At 36.9% G+C, this 18,504-nt stretch overlaps 1 protein-coding gene across 2 annotated transcripts in view; it reads left to right on the forward strand.

Annotated features, from left to right (window-relative positions):
* Window positions 1-2,741: 2,741 nt before the first annotated feature.
* Window positions 2,742-18,504, forward strand: part of dachc (dachshund c) — a 90,717-nt gene continuing 74,954 nt past the window's right edge. Inside the window, exon 1 of one of the 2 annotated variants that reach the window (XM_051702497.1) lies at window positions 2,742-3,525. In XM_051702497.1, coding sequence (XP_051558457.1) covers window positions 2,984-3,525 — 542 coding nt within the window. In that variant the 5' untranslated portion in view covers window positions 2,742-2,983. The remainder of the gene's footprint in view (window positions 3,526-18,504) is intronic. The other variant, XM_051702496.1, reaches the window with a different exon arrangement.

Here is an 18,504-nt window from a genome sequence, read left to right on the forward strand (position 1 = left end):
TTGCAATAGGGAGTGACAAATGTGCCCAACCGATGAAGAGAAGGTCAGGGAATGGACTCTGGCCATAGCTCTAAAAGAGAAGTCAATGAGGAACTATTGTAATCACTGTAGTGAATTGAATAAAGGAATGTGGAACTGAGAAATGCAGGCAGTATAACTGCTTCAAAGTAACTTGAAAAGATCATCAGTTTGAAATTCCTCCAGAAATGCACACTGTAACATTTTTTGTAATTTTAACAGAAAAACAATGAAAAAATGCTACAATAATAATAAAAAGTTAAATTGTTTAACCTTTCCATATATGGTGAAAAATAATATTGTATTTAAAAAGACAGTACATTTTACTGTAAAATATTGTGTGCGGCACTGTGGCTCAGTGGGTAGCACTGTCGCCTCACAGCAAGAAGTTCCCAGTTCATGCAGGTGAAGTGAGTTGGAAACTCCAAAACTGCCCATAGGTGAGAGTGTGAATGTGTATGTCTGTGTGTGTTAGCACTGTGATGGACAGGCCATCTGTCCAGGGTGTTTCCCTGCCTTCGGCCCATGACAGCTGCGATATGCTCCAGCACTACCTGCTACCCTACATAGGAAAGCTGCTATAGAAGATGGATGGATGGATGGATGGATGTTAAATATTGCTAAAAAATATGATTTACCCTATAGTTAACGGTTACATTTTATATTATATTTAACAAGACAATACTTGTACTTTTATGGTACACTTCTGTTAAAATTACTGTAAAAAACTATAAATGGGCGTTCCTGGAAGTCCCTGCTTGACCATCATATTTGATTATATTTATTAAAATAGTTGTTTATTTTTTATATCAGTTATTTACACTGGTGTGTTTTGTTACATTTTATGTTGTTTAGTTGATGCTTATTAGATTATTTTAGTGTCCTGTGTGTCACTGTTTTTTGTGTTTGTGTGAGTGACACTGAACTGTTTATCCATGTGTATCGGCCATTACTCCTGGAAAGGCCAGTCTTGATGAAATTAAAGTAATCATGAGGCTTTATGTTTCACCACCTGTGTTATTATGGTGGTTAACAGCCATGGTTTTACTGTAGAGCTTTACTGTTGATGTTTGTGTAATGCAAATGTGCAAGGTTATTTAACATAAGAATACAGAACAGATCATTAGCGTCTGACAGATTGCATGTGTGAAATACACTAAACAAAGCATGAAAGCAGAAGTGAACTCTTAAATGTTGCATAAAAAAGGGGAAAAATAATTAATTTTCATATAGTGATAAAAAAAAATGTAAAAGGAAAAAAGATGGAAATTATTTTAAGTATAATTCACCATTTTTTTAAACACATAATCATGACCAGTGACATGATTTTTGAGAATTACAATGCTGCTGCTGTTGTTGTCGTTGTTAAGTCTATTCAGTGTATTTAAATTGTTCCACTATTCCTGCACACATGCTGAAAAATTTGTCAACTAAATGTGTTGTGCACTGTCACTAAACCCAAGTGACAGACCTTAAGTAGGGCTGAAATGAGGTACAAAAGTGACTTCCTGCATATATCATGAGGCCTAGAAAATGATATAACATCAATTGTGATTAATGCAAGTCTGACACAATACGTGTTAAAAATGAGAGTTAAAGATTAACAGCTGTAAATGTTCTGAATTCTCAGAAATCATAAGATCTACAGTCTGTGATGAGCACTTTGAGCATTTCCAAATAGTATATTTGAATTAAATGAATTCATTCATTTTTTTTTAATCCTTCACAATAGATGGCAGCATAAGCTTTAAGTCCTGTCTCTCTGTGTATGTGTTTGTGTTTGACATCACAATGTAACAAAACAGGAAAAGTATTCTTCTATAAGCAGCAAGTAGGCTATATTTCTTTGAACTTTACTCCACATCCAAGCAGTGTTATGGCATTGCACAGAAGTTGTTTACCCCACTCTCTCAGAGCTGACCCGTTATATGCTGATACCCATAATGTTCATAAGGGGATGATGTATAATTGCTTTAATAATTTCTTATTAAAAATTTCACCGTGCTTTCTAAGGCATATCAATTTTGTTAATACCATGTAATTAAAATATGTCAGTGCACTACAATGCTCTGGCTGTATTAATGACCATGAAAATTGTTTTAATTAAATAGCCAATTATAGTAAAGCCCCAACCATGAGAAATGACATATAAATGAGCTTTATTTAAATTGCTTTCAATTTTGTTTCATCAGAATTTCTCACGTGGCAAATTAATCACTTACCCATGTGCACGTACAAACGGCCACTAACTATTTAAGTGCTGTTATTATTCATTTCACCTCAAGCTTGCAATGATACAGTACAACTTTATGTGACTGAATAAACTGAGTTTTAACCCTGGATACAGTACAGTAGACACTTATTGCGTAGGTCAACATGATCACGTGAAATCGACATGCTGCTTCCAAAAGTTCATGTACCCTGAAATCGACGCCATTCTGCCGAATTACTGAAAAGCGGTAGAAAGGTAGATTTTTGTATAAATGGCTGCAAAAATAAATGCTAAATACGAAAATGTTATTTCACACAACCTCAATGTATTGTTCTGTTTATTTATCACTAGTGCCTAAGTATAAAAGGGTACCTTGTAAATCACGCACAATAGCATGATTCTTCTGAAGTTCATTGTTTTGTTTCAGATGTACCTGCTCTGAAAGAGAGAAACACACGTGCGTGCTGTGTCTCTTCCAAACTCTCTTTGTTTCTTGGCTCCTCCTCCGGACCACACTAAATGTGACAGATTCAACCCTTCCGAGCACCAGCTCAGCTCTTCACTTATTACCTGTCACTACCACGCTTTGATCTATGTCGTGACGCACAGACAATTAATTGTTTTTTTCACAGTGCCAGGCTGTTTTTATTTTTCAATCAAAACGGAATCGTTTCTGTAGTTTTTCCATCAGTTTCCCCCGTAATACATTACTTTTTGTCCGAAGACTTTGAAGACATTTATTTTGTGTTAAACATGGCCACACCGGCTGCGCTGCTGCCCGCGACACCGATGGCTCACGCGCCTCCAATCTCGGTCTCCGCCGCTGCCAATTCCTCGACCCCCGCGACCCTCTCCCCTCCACAGACAGTGGTAATCCCCGCCGGACCGAGCCTCTTCAGATCGGAACTGCTCTCCTCCGCAAGCCCGGGTATCCCCATCGGTGGTCTCCCTCACAAACCCGTATATTCCACCCCTTCTCCTGTGGAAAACACCCCACAGAACAACGAGTGCAAAATGGTCGAGGTCCGAGGCTCAAAACTCGCATCTTTCACTGTAAACGGCAATGAGCTAATTTGCCTCCCGCAGGCGTTTGACCTCTTTCTCAAGCACCTGGTCGGTGGACTGCACACCGTGTACACGAAACTCAAGCGTCTGGAGATAACGCCAGTGGTGTGCAATGTGGAGCAGGTTCGCATCCTCCGTGGACTGGGCGCGATTCAGCCTGGGGTCAATCGCTGCAAACTAATATCGAGAAAAGACTTTGAAGTCCTGTATAACGACTGTACCCATGCAAGGTAAATTTTGTGTTCTCTAAGTCACATAAAAAAAAAATAAATAAATAAAAAAAAACATGACTTTGCAAACTTTTTTTAAGTTTATAAAGTTGCAACAAACCAAAGAAGTAATAAAGTGCAATCACACTTGGCACCTTTAACTATTAGGTTAAGACAATTTGATAATGCTTCACTGTTTTATTGAGCTCATATCAGTACAGTATCTTGCATAGACCTTACTTGCATCTTTCTTTGCTGAGCTAAGCGCAATTATCTGCTTATGTTCCACAACAGTTTGGCCTTTGATAATCATGCACATATCAGGTTACTTTTATACTGAATGTATCAGCTTCAGCAATACACACTAAATATACACCACACACACTTTGCCAGGCATGGGACACCTTTGGGCAGGACAGTCTATCACCATCCATCATTCAGAATATATAGTCAGAATAGGATTGGATGTTATTCTTTGTCTCTTTCTACCACGTACCATGTGTGAACTAACACTTTGGAGACACAGATAGATATATCGAGAGAGAGAAAGAGAGATATGATATCAGTCTGTGAATATTTATTCTATATGAATATTTAATGGGACTTCTCTGCTTTTGTTACAAGATAAAACTGAATGTCAACTCACAGGTTAATCGCCAGTTGTCCCGTGCTTGGGTATCACATGTCCCCACATCTAGTTTGTTGTGTTCAATGATTTTAAAGGTTGTGCTTATGCCTCTCATGTACTATCACACGTGTAATTTCCTTATAATCAAAATAATTACTGCGGTGTGTGCAATGAAAACACTCTGCACCACTGTGTGCTCATTTAAACATTACTAACGCTGCTTTCTCAGTAAAAACTCATTATGAATTTGCAGTGACTCACAACTTGACCTGAATTTATTACTCCAGGTAGCAATTGAATGTGGTTATTATCAGTGGGATGCCTTGCCATAAAAAGTTCTATATCATGTTATATTTAAATATAGTTTGCCTTCAGCTGGTGCAATTGTCAGCAAAGCTTGCATGCTTTGAAAACATTGAAAACTTTTATTTGCGTTTTAATAACACATGTTATATTTGTCCAAGAATTTAATGCAAGCCAACTAAAAGTCGGACCTTAGAATGGTAGTAAACATACTTATGCGTTTGCTTTGGGAGAGAAGCGTTTGCTTATCTAAACCATGGTGTGTGCGAGCAAATTTACGACACCAACTCAATAGAGAATGCTTATAAAGGAGCGATTGACACTGAGAAGATGTTAAGCGCTTGTGACACAAGTTACTGGAACGCAAGGGCGTAGATTTGTCTTGTTTCCATTGATCGTGGTATAAATATTGTACTTGCTTGTTTTGATTATTGGGGGGGGGGTTACCTTACGCCTCTGCTGGAACGAGATTAGAATCTCTGATTCCTGTCCATGTGATGCTCTCGCTCTCCGGCAGTGTCTTATATAGAAATTGATTCTCCGCAGAAATTAATTAATTTTTCATATTGCCTGGAGCGGCAGTTTTAAAAGGGCACTCTCTAACAGCCCCCCGCCCTTTTGGTCTCCACTTTGAATTATAACCTAATCATATTAATACCTTTTGCTTCAGGATTAAAATAATTTTTTTACCAATGTGTTTTGAAGTTTGTATCACTGTGTATTTATGATTGTATTATGTACGTAAATTAGGTTATGAGAAGGTATTTGGGAATCTAAAATCTGACTAACTCTGGTCAGGAAGCTCAAAACTGCCAGGCACAAAGTTTCAAGTGTCTTTTGTATATAAGCTGTGAGATCAGACAGCAAGGCTAGACAGCATGGGCAAAGCTCAGGGAATGAATTCTTGAATTCTCTGAAGACCTAACTGAGAACTGTGAATTAAATGATATGATGATATGTAAAGGATAGTATTTGATTTAAAAGTGACCCATGCTGAGTCAAAGTCCGACACTGCTCTTTTAATCTATTACCGGATAAAGGGGTTCTGCTCAACTGACACGTTATTTTTGTTTTATTTAACTCATTAATGCAACATAAGTTAAAGTGATAGTTCACCGAAAAATGAACATTCTCTCATCATTTACTCACCCTAATGCCATCCGAGATGTGTATGACTTTCTTTCTTCTGCAGAACATGAACAAAGATTTTTAGAAGAATATTTCAGCTCTGTAGGTCCATACAATGCAAGTGAATGGTGGCCAGAACTTTGAAGGTCCAAAATGCATATAAAGGCAGCATAAAAGTAATCCATACGACTCCAGTGGTAATATCCATATCTTTAGAAGCTATATGACAAGTCCGGGTGACAAACAGATCAATATTTATGTCCTTTTTTAGTATAAATCTCCACTTTCACATTGTTCTTTTCTTCTGAGCGATTCACATTCTTTGTGTTTATCGCCACCTACTGGGCTGGGAGGAGATTTTATAGTAAAAAAGGCCTTAAATATTTATATATTTCTCACCCACACCTATTATATTACTTCTGAAAACATGAATTTAACCACTGGATTTCTTTTATGATGCCTTCATATGCTTTTTGGACTTTAACATTTCTGGCTTCCATTCGCCTGCATTGTATGGACCTACAGAGCTTAGATATTCTTCTAAAAATCTTTGTGTTCAGCAGAAGAAAGAAAGTCATCCACATCAGAGATGGCACGAGGGTGAGTAAATGATGAGATAATTGTATTTTTTAGGTGAACTATTCCTTTAACGAATGAAGAAAAACTACATTTAAACAACTAAACCAAGCCTTTCCTATGCATGTCATGAGTGTCCTTCAGACTCAAGTAAGCGGTTATATTCTCCGATGTCCTTTTTAGAGTAAGAGCTATGCTGTTTTTCATCAAGTCTGACTACTTCCTCAGTGCTTCACTTTGTTGAAAAGATTCATCTTCTTGGACTGTCATCTAATCCATGAGCTCTTTCTGGCAGACAGAAAGAATGCCCTATAGGTGCTGACTTGGTCTGTTTGCTTTATAGTCATTCATCACTCTGAGCATTTCCTTTTATGACTAAATTCTAATGGTAAATGTTCAAAAACAACAAAACGTAAATTGGATCAGCATAAAAAGAGTTGATTTACTGCAGTAGTTCACAGTGCCCAATAGATTAAGCACTCTCAGTTGTGCAGTTTTCTGTTGCACACAAACACAATGTTATTATTTAAAGGCTGATTCACTACCATGAAATTTCTGAATGTCCCCAGAGGTGTTTGGCTGTCAGTGTTTTTGTTTTTGCTCATAATAGTAAAAAAAAAAACTTAAAAAAAAAAAAACTTATGCCCTCTTACAGTTAGCCTGCACTTAGTCAGCCTTTATTTATTGAATAATTTGTTTTCTCAGAATTGCATTCAATTCCAGAAAGTCTTAAAAGGACGTGATGTGTCACGACTCATTGGCTTTATGTTGTGACCTTTCTCTCAGAAACTCTCCATCTGTGAAATGTAGCTAATGCAAGCCTGTGTTTTGTGTGTGTGTGTGTGAGACTTGAGACCAAGCAAGAGAGTGTGAGACAAAGCTTAGCCCAAACCTTTTATTATTACGCTGCAAAAATGGGTATTTGTGACTTTGAAGATTTTCTTGTCGTAGAGTTAAAGTGTGAGAGGTGTGTGCCAGTGTGTTTTCTGTTTCTCTGATCTTCAAATTGAAGGCATTTTAAAGGCTTCGGATTACAGTAAAAAAAAAAAAAAGCCCATTCGAGGAGCACTGGCACCCTAGACAGCAAATTATCCTCAGACAATTAATGGATGTCAGCAGTGGTGTGCACAGACCTCAGCAAGGGCAGGGGCAGAAGAATAAAAAAGGGCCCTGATATTTTTTTGAATGAGTATTACTTATTTCTTTGCTTTTTCAGTATTTAAGCATTTTCTTTTATTGTATACATATTTAAATGTTTCCATTATTTCCTTCATCACAAACAAAAGCCAATTCTGTTATCTTTCTCACAAAAAGTACCATGGTATTTCAATATTTTTTTAGACATAGTCCATGGTAATGCCATGTTTTTGACATATGCTATAGTAAAACCATGGTATTTGAAGTATCTTGGACTACCATGAAAATTAGGGGTGCTCGATTATCGTAAAAATCATAATCACAATTATTTTGGTCAATACTGAGATCACGATTATTTAACACGATTACTCATTGACTTTGGAAACATCATTCATTTATTGAACTTATTGAAAAACCTTGTCTTTTTAACAGTGGATTTCCTTGAACTTGAAATGTAAACTGCACTGGGTAGGGGAGGAGGCTATTGTCATATGATAATTATTTCATGTTACGTATGGTAGTCAAATAAAGGAAAGCCTCCATCGCCATCATTTACAGCAGGGCTGCTCACACTTCTATGAATTTAGATCTACTTTTTCATCATGCTATTGCAGCAAGATCTGCCATGTACAATAAAGGCTATACATTATCACAATACCAAAATTTCAGTAGTCGGTAGTGAAATTTGACGATTCTCAATACCAGCTTCATTGCCACAACACATAATAACACTAACTAATATGTTAATTATGGAAGAATGGTTTCAAGTTCTTAATTATTCAAGACTAGTAATCTAACAGTAATAAAATAACAAAAAAATCAGCAATGTATAGAAATAGATAAAAAATAATAGAACAAAAAATTCAGTGTTTTTTTAACAGCAGTAGGCTATTAAGTATTCAAGTAAACATTCAGAGTGAAATGCAACTGTTCATCACTGTATGATTATATACATTAATCCTTTTTAAAGCTACTAAAGTTACCCAGTCAAGAGAGTGAGTGTTTTCTTGTTGTTGTTTGATTATTATAATGACACACTACACTAGATGGCAGCAGGTCTATTAGCTTGCGTTTATACTTAGAAGTCCGACATTTTACTACAAATCCGCTTTTTTCTCTGCTGTTTACGTTCACTTCAGACATCACTCTCTGTGTTTACATGAATACCTCACCAAGACGGGCATTTTGGCGGAATTATGAAATGTATTTTACGTTTCAGCATTTTAGGAACACACGTGCATGTTCAACACACACAAATAAGCCGCCTGTCAATCAAACAGGGCGCAGCAGTTGCTAGATCGCTAGCGAATTATAAAATTACGTGCTCTGGATTACTTTCAACAGCAGAATAAGAATATGAACTTTCTAATAAGTGATACAGGCCTAGGCTATCACAAATACAGCTGGTTATTTTTTTCTTTATTGACGTTTTAATCAGTCTGCTTGTCCGGTCGGATAAGTAACATTATCTTTCACTTGCCCCTTCAAAAATCCACTTGTGCCGGACAAGCGTTAATGTCGAGCCCTGATTAAATATTGTATTCAACATTCTCCGATAACAATTTTTTTCTTCTGCAGTATAGCTCCTAAAGTAAATGTACATTGTTTTAAAGGAATTTTAGATATTATTTTGGAAAACAAGCCAAAAGACTTATCAAAAACATATCTTGTTCCCGTGTATAATGGGCTAAGAAGACTACACTCTCTCACTTTTATGTTCACTATCCAACTTTAACTCACAAAAAACAAACTTTATCTTCTTAATAGAGCTTGAATCGGCGATTTTCTTCATAAGATACACATATATTATGATTCACTACTTCGCGAGCCATCATGTTATAATCTAGCTGCAGCAAATGCGTGAGTGACGAGCGTACTCGCGCCAGAGTGTGCATCAGCCAGGAGAAGATTAATTCTCTTCCCCGGTCACTTCACGCAACTCATAGACACGGCGTTGAACCGCACAGAGAAATGTCCGTTTATTTTCATAACCCTCTTCCTTATTATTTGAACTTTAATAAAGGATGCTTTAAGGATATAACGCCAGGGTGTTTCATTGCGAAACGGAATGCTGCACAATAATCGTTTTATCTTGATTATCTTGTTTTCATAATCGTTGGAAGCCAAAATCGTAATTGAAAATAAAATTTGATTAATAGCCCAGCCCTAATGAAAATATAATGAAATACGAATATAATAATGATTTAGTACCATAGTATTACCCTTGTAACACCACAGTGCTTCACAGTGCAAATATTTGTCTTATCACTCTTCTCTTCACTTTCTCTCATCTCTGCTCCTTCACTTCATCCTTCATCATCTGCTGCTTCTACCCTGACCACATCATCCCCTATATAGAATTGACACTTCCTGTAGTAATTTTACTTAATTTCATTTCATTTTAATGTAATGCTATTTTACTATATTCTGTGATTAATATTAAGGACCCTACAGCAGAAAAGTGGCAGAACCATGGTACAATGATGATAACAAGATATTATAATTATGAATGGTTACCATGATAGCCTACATGTCCTTAAAATGGTAATTCCATGGTACGTTTATGAAAGTAGTGATAAATGATATGACTTATTTGTTTAAAGAAAAAGTAGTTCTTCAGTTTATGACATATTGAATTTCTATCCAAACTGAAAGTGACGTGACTGCTCCCATTAAAATTAATAAAACTGTCTAAACTGCAAGTTTGCGATGTCGGAAATGCCGTAGGACTCGAGAATTTAAAAACAAAAAACAAAACTGATACTACAATTCTGTACATAAAGTGGACTTTTTATCTGACTTGTTACTTTTCTGAGGCAACACCACTACGATGATCCTGGGGGCAAATTCCCAACAGCATTTTTGCACCCTTGAATGCAACTACGGGAAGGGGATGCCACTTGAAGGGTTGTTCCATACGAAAGTGAGAAAATGAAGCTTTTCTCGAAGGGCCCTTCCTCAAGATTGATAGCGAAGGGTACAGTCACACAGTAATGGTCCCATGTTCCTTTCAGAGTACCTACTTCAAATCTCTGCTCTTCAGAGTGAGCAGGGCAAAGAGATGATCACTTTTGATTGGAATTCGCCATGATCTGCTGTAGCGTGCGCTGTTAAAGGCACCTTCACTTAATTTTCTTTAATGCTTCTGCGATTTACAAAGAAATTTCACATTGACACATTATTACTGTTATTGTGAGATTATTAAGAGATTTTAATAATTTTATGTTTATTATTACAATTTCCCTCTGTTTTCTGCACGATCAGATGGGCACCTTTAGATTTGTGAATAAAAAGGACAGGGACTGGCACCCATACTGCCCCCCTTCTGTGCACGCCACTGGATGTCAGTTTGATTGCTTTGATTTAAAAAAAATTGTTATCTTCCACTCACCCAAATTTTCCCCACTCTCTTACACACACACACACACACACACACACACACACACACATACTCATTAACCTCAAACAAACGTTTCTACATTTCTCTCTCTTCCCTTGACCTTCAGGTCCTATCCAGCAGTAACATGAGCTTCTATCAGTCAGCAAGGTTTGATTCAGCCAGCCTGTCCACTGTGTGTTAGTGCGAAGCGAGGGATGAGTGGAAGGAAAATAGAAGAGTGTTTGGATGTGTGACACAGAACCAGATCTGTTATCCATCCATCCAGTTTTCCTGTGCTTGTATTGTAATGAAAGGTTTCGATTGCCGGTGCTTTCAGGGCTGCAGTATATTTTTAATCCTGTAATATCAATCATTACATATGGCTGTGGACTTTATGGTCGGCTGTTGTACATGTGTGGTTGAAATAGATACTCTTTGTGTGTGTGTGTGTGTGTGTGTGTGTGTGTGTGTGTGTGTGTGTGTGTGTGTCCAGATATCTCAAAACTTTAGTGACTCTATTCGAAACATCCAGAGCAGCTGCTCAGACAGCTGATAGCTTTGTAGTGGCATGCTGTGTATCATAAAAGAAATGTGTTTGCGAATAAGGGCTTAAAAATACTGTTGATATCTTTATGGTGCTATTGTGTTTGTATGAGTCCATCTGCCTTTATGTGTGTAAGAGTGTGTGTTCTCAGATGAATGAGGTGGATTTTGTGATTGATGAGTACATTTGGGAAATATCACTTTACATAGTGTGTGTGTGTTCGTGTTTGTGTGTAATTGCATGTTTAGTGAGATGCAGAATTCAGCTTTTTAGGTAGAATGAATCAAAAAGTAAATATATGGAATTTCTAAAGCAGCCAAAAAAATAAATGTAAATGTAAAAAAAAAAAAACACTTCATATGTCAGTACAATTTGTATGTGTGTTTGTGTGTAATGTTGACATTATTGTACCAGATCATGTTATTTGCATTTTTGCAATAAGCATATATATATATATATATATATATATATATATATATATATATATATATATATATATATATATATATATATATATATATATATATAAAATTTAATTTTGTTATTTTTTTTACTCTCCAAAAGTGCACAGACACTCTCATACACACAAACACACAGATTTATCACGTCCATGCATGCGATAAACCTGAGATTGAAAGTGGGAAGCACAGACAATGTTTTTTGGTGTCTGGGATGTTGCTCTAAAAGCCGCTTAAACTACTACTCATACAGTGAAATTACTTAACGAAAATGAACTAAGCTTAAAGCAGTTTTTGCAACAACTTTGCTAAATATCCTATTGTGAAAAATGAAATAAATGTGTTACATCAGATTGCAAATAACTACGTGTGTATCGACGAAAACTCTGCGCTCCGGCAGTGATGCTCTTCATGCGCTGTCAATCATGTCCATCAATGTTTCAATTATTGGCCATTTGTTGCGAAGTCGCACTCTCAACCAATTGAGAGTGCGACCAATCATCATATAAAGCAGCAAGGCAACCAGGTGGGACAAAAATGCATTGATTGAAAGCCCAATGTCATATAGGTAATCAGATACAGATTAAATGCAAATAGCACTCATGAAGCTCCCATAGACTCCCAGAGAAGCACGGCATCTGGGCGGGACTCAAAATAATGTGTTTAGAGCCTCTCATCCAATAAACATCAATCTTTTGCATCATTAATTTGAATGGTACAGGTATCTGCCATAGACATGCTTCAGTGGGGCTTTATCAGTCATGCGTCCATTGACTTCTACAGACATATTCATGTAGAAAAAAGCGCATTGCTTTACTTGAATGAACAGTGTGATAGTGATGTGTGATATTTTACACATTTATTCACAAAAATATTAAAAAAGTTCTACGAATATTATATAGATTATTTGTACATACTGTATATTAAACTCATCATTGTCGTCCTTCTCGTGTAGTCTTAAAGCAATCACCACTGGTTAAATTTAACACTCCAAGGAGCTTCAGTAGATATCTGCTCTTTAATTGTGATCTGAACTGAACTGGTTTAAAGGAATAGTTCACCCAAAAATGAAAATCCTGTCATTATTTACGCATGTCATTCTAAACCTGTATAACTTTCAGGTTTGTATGACTTATGATTATTATTATTTTTTAAATAGCCTAATAACAGCATTTTAATTTGTGGATTAACTATTCCTTTAATATATCTCTTGAAATGGTCGAGGTGTGGAATTGGGTGGACAGATTACTTTCATATCATCATTTGGCACTCAAAAATGGTTGTTTATTATTGTTCTTTCTGTTTGATCAGTGGGAAACTCCAGCTGCTGTTTCTCTCCCTCTCTCCTCTCTCTCTCTCTCTCTAACACACACACACACACACACACACACACACACACACACACACGTTGGTGTGGCTATCCTTATGAGGACTCTCCATAGACGTAATGATTTTTATACTGTATGAACTATAGATTCTATCCCCTAAACCTAACCCTCACAAAAAACGTTCTGCATTTTTACATATCCAAAAATCATAGTTTAGTATGTTTTTTTAAGTGATTTGAATTATGGGGACACTAGAAATGTCCTCATAAACCACATTTATAGCATAATAACCTTGTAATTACCAGTTTGTAACCTAAACAATTTCCTGGTAAACACACAAACCTGCCCACACACACACACACACACACACACACAGAGAGAAATGTATAGTGTTGACTACCCTCAGTGTTACATGTGGACACACATCTTTACAGTGCACACCCACTCTAAACTATCGTATTCGTCTTTAGTACATAACGGTGCTTAGGCTTTTTCTTTTTTTGCTGAGCAGGTGAAACACATTGTAAAACGAATGATGGATAACTCTGATAACAGCTGTTCTCACAGTGTTGTGTGCAAATTAAATATGATGTCTGTAGACTAAAGGGGTTTTATCCTTAATTGACAAAATTCTCATTTGGGTGCTAAAAAGACATTTTTGGATCCATTAGCTGTTTGCTTATGATGTGTTGTAGTGTCTGATAGTGCTCTTGTGTATTCAGTGTAAGCACTGCTCTAAAAGTTCCCCTGGTGTTTACAGAATGTTACCAAGCTAATGAAACACAGGAGGACATTAGAGATAGAGTAAACATGTCTTTTCAAATGGAGTGTGTGTTTGTGTATGCGGTCGTGCTTGTGTGTGTGTGGGCAGCTGAAGAAATAATGTGTATGTCTGTGTGTGTGTGTGTGTGTGTGTGTGTGTGTTGGCACTGATGGCCTCTGTGGGAAGGCGAGCCAGCATGGAGGAAAGGAGGACGTCAGGGGGAGATTTTAATTAAAGTATGAAATGAGAGGTCACGCGCTCTGACCCCCCCCCCCACTCACTACACACACAAGGACATGCTATCTCTTTTTTTACTTTCTCACTTCCTCTCTATCTCTCTCTTTCTCATACACACATATACACACACTAGCGGTCTCCTCCTTTCTCTCTCAGCTTGATGAGTTTTCTATGAAAGGGTTTTTCATTAATTCCACCTCAGGGAGTCTCTGTGTTCCGGCTCTCTCTGTAGCACATGGAAATCTAAAGTGTGTGTGTGTGTTTATGTGTGTTTCTGTTTGTACATGGCCGCCATTATGTTTTGATTCGGTCTGATCATTAACACACTGTTCTGGCTTTTTGATCAAGTATCAGCCTCACAAGCTCACACACAGCCACACATGGTCCATGAACTCGTTGATGAGAGAGGATGATTGACAGGACAGATATGGTTCATTAGTTTCCTGTGATTGCTTCATAAAGGGACATTATAAACACCAAATTACAGTGGTTTTAGGATAATGCAATCCTGAATAACACTTGGACACAGAATGGGAAGTAAAAGGAATAGTAAATACTGGATACGCTTCAAAGTATACATTAAAACTCTGTGGTTTTTGTTTTTATCTGTATGTTGTATTAGTGTAGTTGAGGTCATAAAATCTGATTGCATCACAATTATAAAAGTATTAGCTGTTTAAAATAGTTTTAGATGAATTAGCCTATAGTATGTCACACTGCAGAACAACTCAACTTTATAAAAGGAAGAATTTACTAATAATAAATTGCGCTCCGTAAAAGCGCTGGTTGATTTGCAAACACTGTCTGCACTCGTTTAGCGGCTGATTCACTAAAGGAATTGTGCAGATCAGACAAAACCACTGCTGAACGCAATTTGCATGCACAATTCCGAGCTTGCAGGCAGATTCTGAGTGCTGTAAAGCGGAGGATGCAGCAGACAACTGTTATCTGATACACTTTAGCAGGACTGAACAATATCACTGACTACTGTGATTCAGACACCTGAATCATCTCTTTAACTTGACGAAAGTGCACTGGTCTACACCGTGCATTTGGATACAGTCTATGCCAGGTTATAACGCTCTTCCCTTTGGTCGTTATTTGATAAATTACTGATACTGATCAATCTTTGTGAATGAGGCACAATCTATAATGAGCCTAATTTAAATCGAAAGGAGCCGTGTTTTGTGCAGGATGACTAAATTGAATTATGAAGATGGATTAAAATGTCAGTGCTGATTGCGCCTGCTTAAACTAGATTGTGGGTGGTTAGTGAATAAGACACAGGTTTTTGCACTGAAATACCACATGCAAAAGTGGCACAACTGTTAAGTGAATTCGCCCCACAATGTTTTATTTAGGTGCTCACTTCTGCTTTGAAACGACATCGGAGATGATCCTGATTATAATGCCTGTACTGAGCTAGTTAGACACCTTTGTGCACGCTTTATAAATAAAGCATGATATTAAATGTGCTGTACCTGTGACTTAAGCAGAGAATAGCTGCCAAAAAAAGCCCTTTAAATCTTTACTAAAAGAAAAATGTGGTAAAGTAAATATAGCAGAGAAGGTTCAGTACTTTCTACATTGAATAAGTTAAAGTGTGAACTTTTGTACTCAATTCAAACATGTAAAAATGAATGGTCTAGCTTATAAGTAAATATTATTTGTGATTGTTTGTGTTTGTGTTGATTTTGTTGTTACCTTTGGTAACTTCTTGTTTTGTGAAGTCTAAAGTTCATTTTCTATTCAAAATGACCCTGAATTAATTATCTGTTAATTGTTACCGTCATCGTTTTTTTGTGCACCAAGTGTTGAGGTCCGCGTGTGCTGCTCTCGATCTTGTTTCTATCATGATTAAAGCAAGGCGATTTTGTATAATAGACTACATAGCATGGGTTAAGATTCCCCCTGGAAGGTTTCTGTGTGTCATGTGGTACATGATTAAGTAAGTTAAAAATGCATAGAAATGCTAGTACACTTTTAAAAGCACAAGTTAATTCCATGCTACATCGCTTAAGTACAATGTACAAACAAAGAGTGAGTAAAATTTACTGGAAACCGAGTATTGCAAAGTAAATTTTACTTGAGAATTTCTAATTAAAGCATCCAAGAATTGTGTTGAGCCTTTATTTGAAAATATGGCCTGTTACATTTACTAGCAATTTCTGCTTGGAAATATTTTCTTAGGTTTTTCTAAGTAAACCTCACTGCAATTTTTTTTAATCTGTAGTGAAAACTGTGAAGCTAGTTGAGTAGCTTCTTCTAGTGGTTGCCCAAATTGTTTTTAAATATCAGCAGATGCCCATATCGATATCTTTTTCCTTTTTTTTTTCATTTGCCGATATCAAATTCCTTTTTTCTTACCTGAAAATGTAACGTGACATGTACACAATTAAATGTGATTATTATTAGAGAAGCCATCATGCTTTGAAAAGCTACTGTAAGAGACTGGACTGTGGAAGTTTGGAAAGTGTTACAAACCTTCACGATTGCGCAGTTTCACCCCACTGGCTTTGAAGCTAATAAGATTATGTCAAAAAAGAACAGAGATGTCCAGACACTGGATTGATGTGGCATGGCCACTGCTACCCTTGCACAGTAAAATGAATTGTAAATCGGACAGAAAAGGCCATCTAAGTGTGCACTCGTGTTTGTTTGTGATGTATCTAAGAAGCATGGTGTGCAGAATGTGGCTGTTTGTGAAGTGTCTTGGTGGCCAGGAGGCTAAATAGTTGCATGCTTGTTAAACAGCAGTCAGTTGGGGGGCCAGAAGAGAGCGGGGACGACCAGAGAGGGAAAGGGAGAGAGATAAAATGCAGAGGTTAAATTGGAGGGAGAGAGAGAGAGAGGTGGAGGGGAGTATCCGTTTGTGGGACAATTCAGCTTAATGAGCTGTGTGTAAACATACTGTATGGGAAGGCAAAATGGGCATTACGGTATCGCTTTAAACTGTTGTTTTATCTTTTCTCTCTTTCTTTTGTCCGCTCTACATTTGCTCTCTTTTTCTTCCATCTTTTTAAAGGTAGTGCTTTTTAAGTAGAACAGGATACTGTTGCAGTAACACATAAAGGCTTTGCCTAAAGCTTCCTTTATGACTGTGACCTGATTAGTGGAGAGAGGACAGAGGAAAGAAATTTAGTGTCTCCTTAAAATGTGCGAAAGAGACAAAAATAGAGATGTAGATGGGGTGGAGAGATCAAAGTAAAACACTTACAAACAAGGAGAAAAAGATGAACCCGTATTACGGCTGTGTCGATTTTACCTCATGTTTGTACACAACTGCTTTCACTGAGCGTCAAAAAAAGCTGCAGTGCTTTTAAAATGTCTCTGGAAGAAGGTAGAGTTTACACATACTCTCTCACACACACGGCTCATATATGCCAAAAGCCACTGAGAGAGAGAAAAGCGAGTGATTTATATGCCAGCATGTGAAAATTCCTATTTCTGTTGTGGACCTTTATTGTATGAAGGACAAAATGATGAGAGGCAAAGGAGTGTGATGTTAATTGACCTACATATTCTCAAGACATGGCTTAGATTATATCCTATTTAGAGGTGAATACACAGCTTAGATATCATTCCCATAAATGGCAGCTGTTATTAGCTTTTATTACTATTGTTCCAGACCACATAGATGTTTCTGTGGAATTGAAAAGCCCTCCATTCAAAACTCGGAGTATAAACTAGGAGAATGTTTATCACTTTTGTTAAGCACTTACTGCGTTATGATCTTATCTTCATTTTTTTTCAGATATACTGTATATTTTTTAAGGTATTAAAATCCATGTGAAATGCATTTCGCAACCCATTTTACTTCTGTAATGTGCTGTATTTCCAAGCAATACAGCATATCCAATGAGAAAAAAATTATGGCGGGACTTACAGCGTGAATTTATTGAATTGTGAAAAGTGTCTGTTACATACCAGAATGTATCAAGGTGGTTGGAGGGAAGGAGCTGAAAAGTCATTGCAAAGGTAGAGCAAGTTATAACCTTTTGATAAAAGATTACAGAGACAAAAATATTTTTTCTTTTGAATAAAGTGCACCAATAAATCATGCAGAATAAGACCAGGAACATGTATTTAAAAAGTAAATAATAGAGGTGCGCAGATACAAAATCTGTGTGCCAACACCGATATCCGATTATTTAAAACATCATCTGCTTATACAATACATACGAATGGCTGGGATGGATAACACCAAAAAAGTTACAGGCTTCAGTTTTAAGAGTGATCAAATCAGTTGTGTTTTTGTGAAATTATAGCAGTACAAAGCTTACAAATTTCTGTCATTGTCACCCATTTCAAAGTAATTCCACACAAGCGCTATTTTTTTTTCTCATACAGCACAAGTTGTAGGTTAATTGATTGACACATTTTTCTGCCCCCTTTTGATTGACAGCAAATAATCATCCCTGATCATCGGCTGTTTTTAAATAATCAAGCGATGTCTGATAGTGCAGATAATTGCTTTAATCGGCCATTATACTGATAATTGGCCAATACCTCAGTGCAT

This window comes from Myxocyprinus asiaticus, chromosome 7, assembly GCF_019703515.2.
Source record: "Myxocyprinus asiaticus isolate MX2 ecotype Aquarium Trade chromosome 7, UBuf_Myxa_2, whole genome shotgun sequence".
Lineage (NCBI taxonomy): Eukaryota > Metazoa > Chordata > Actinopteri > Cypriniformes > Catostomidae > Myxocyprinus > Myxocyprinus asiaticus.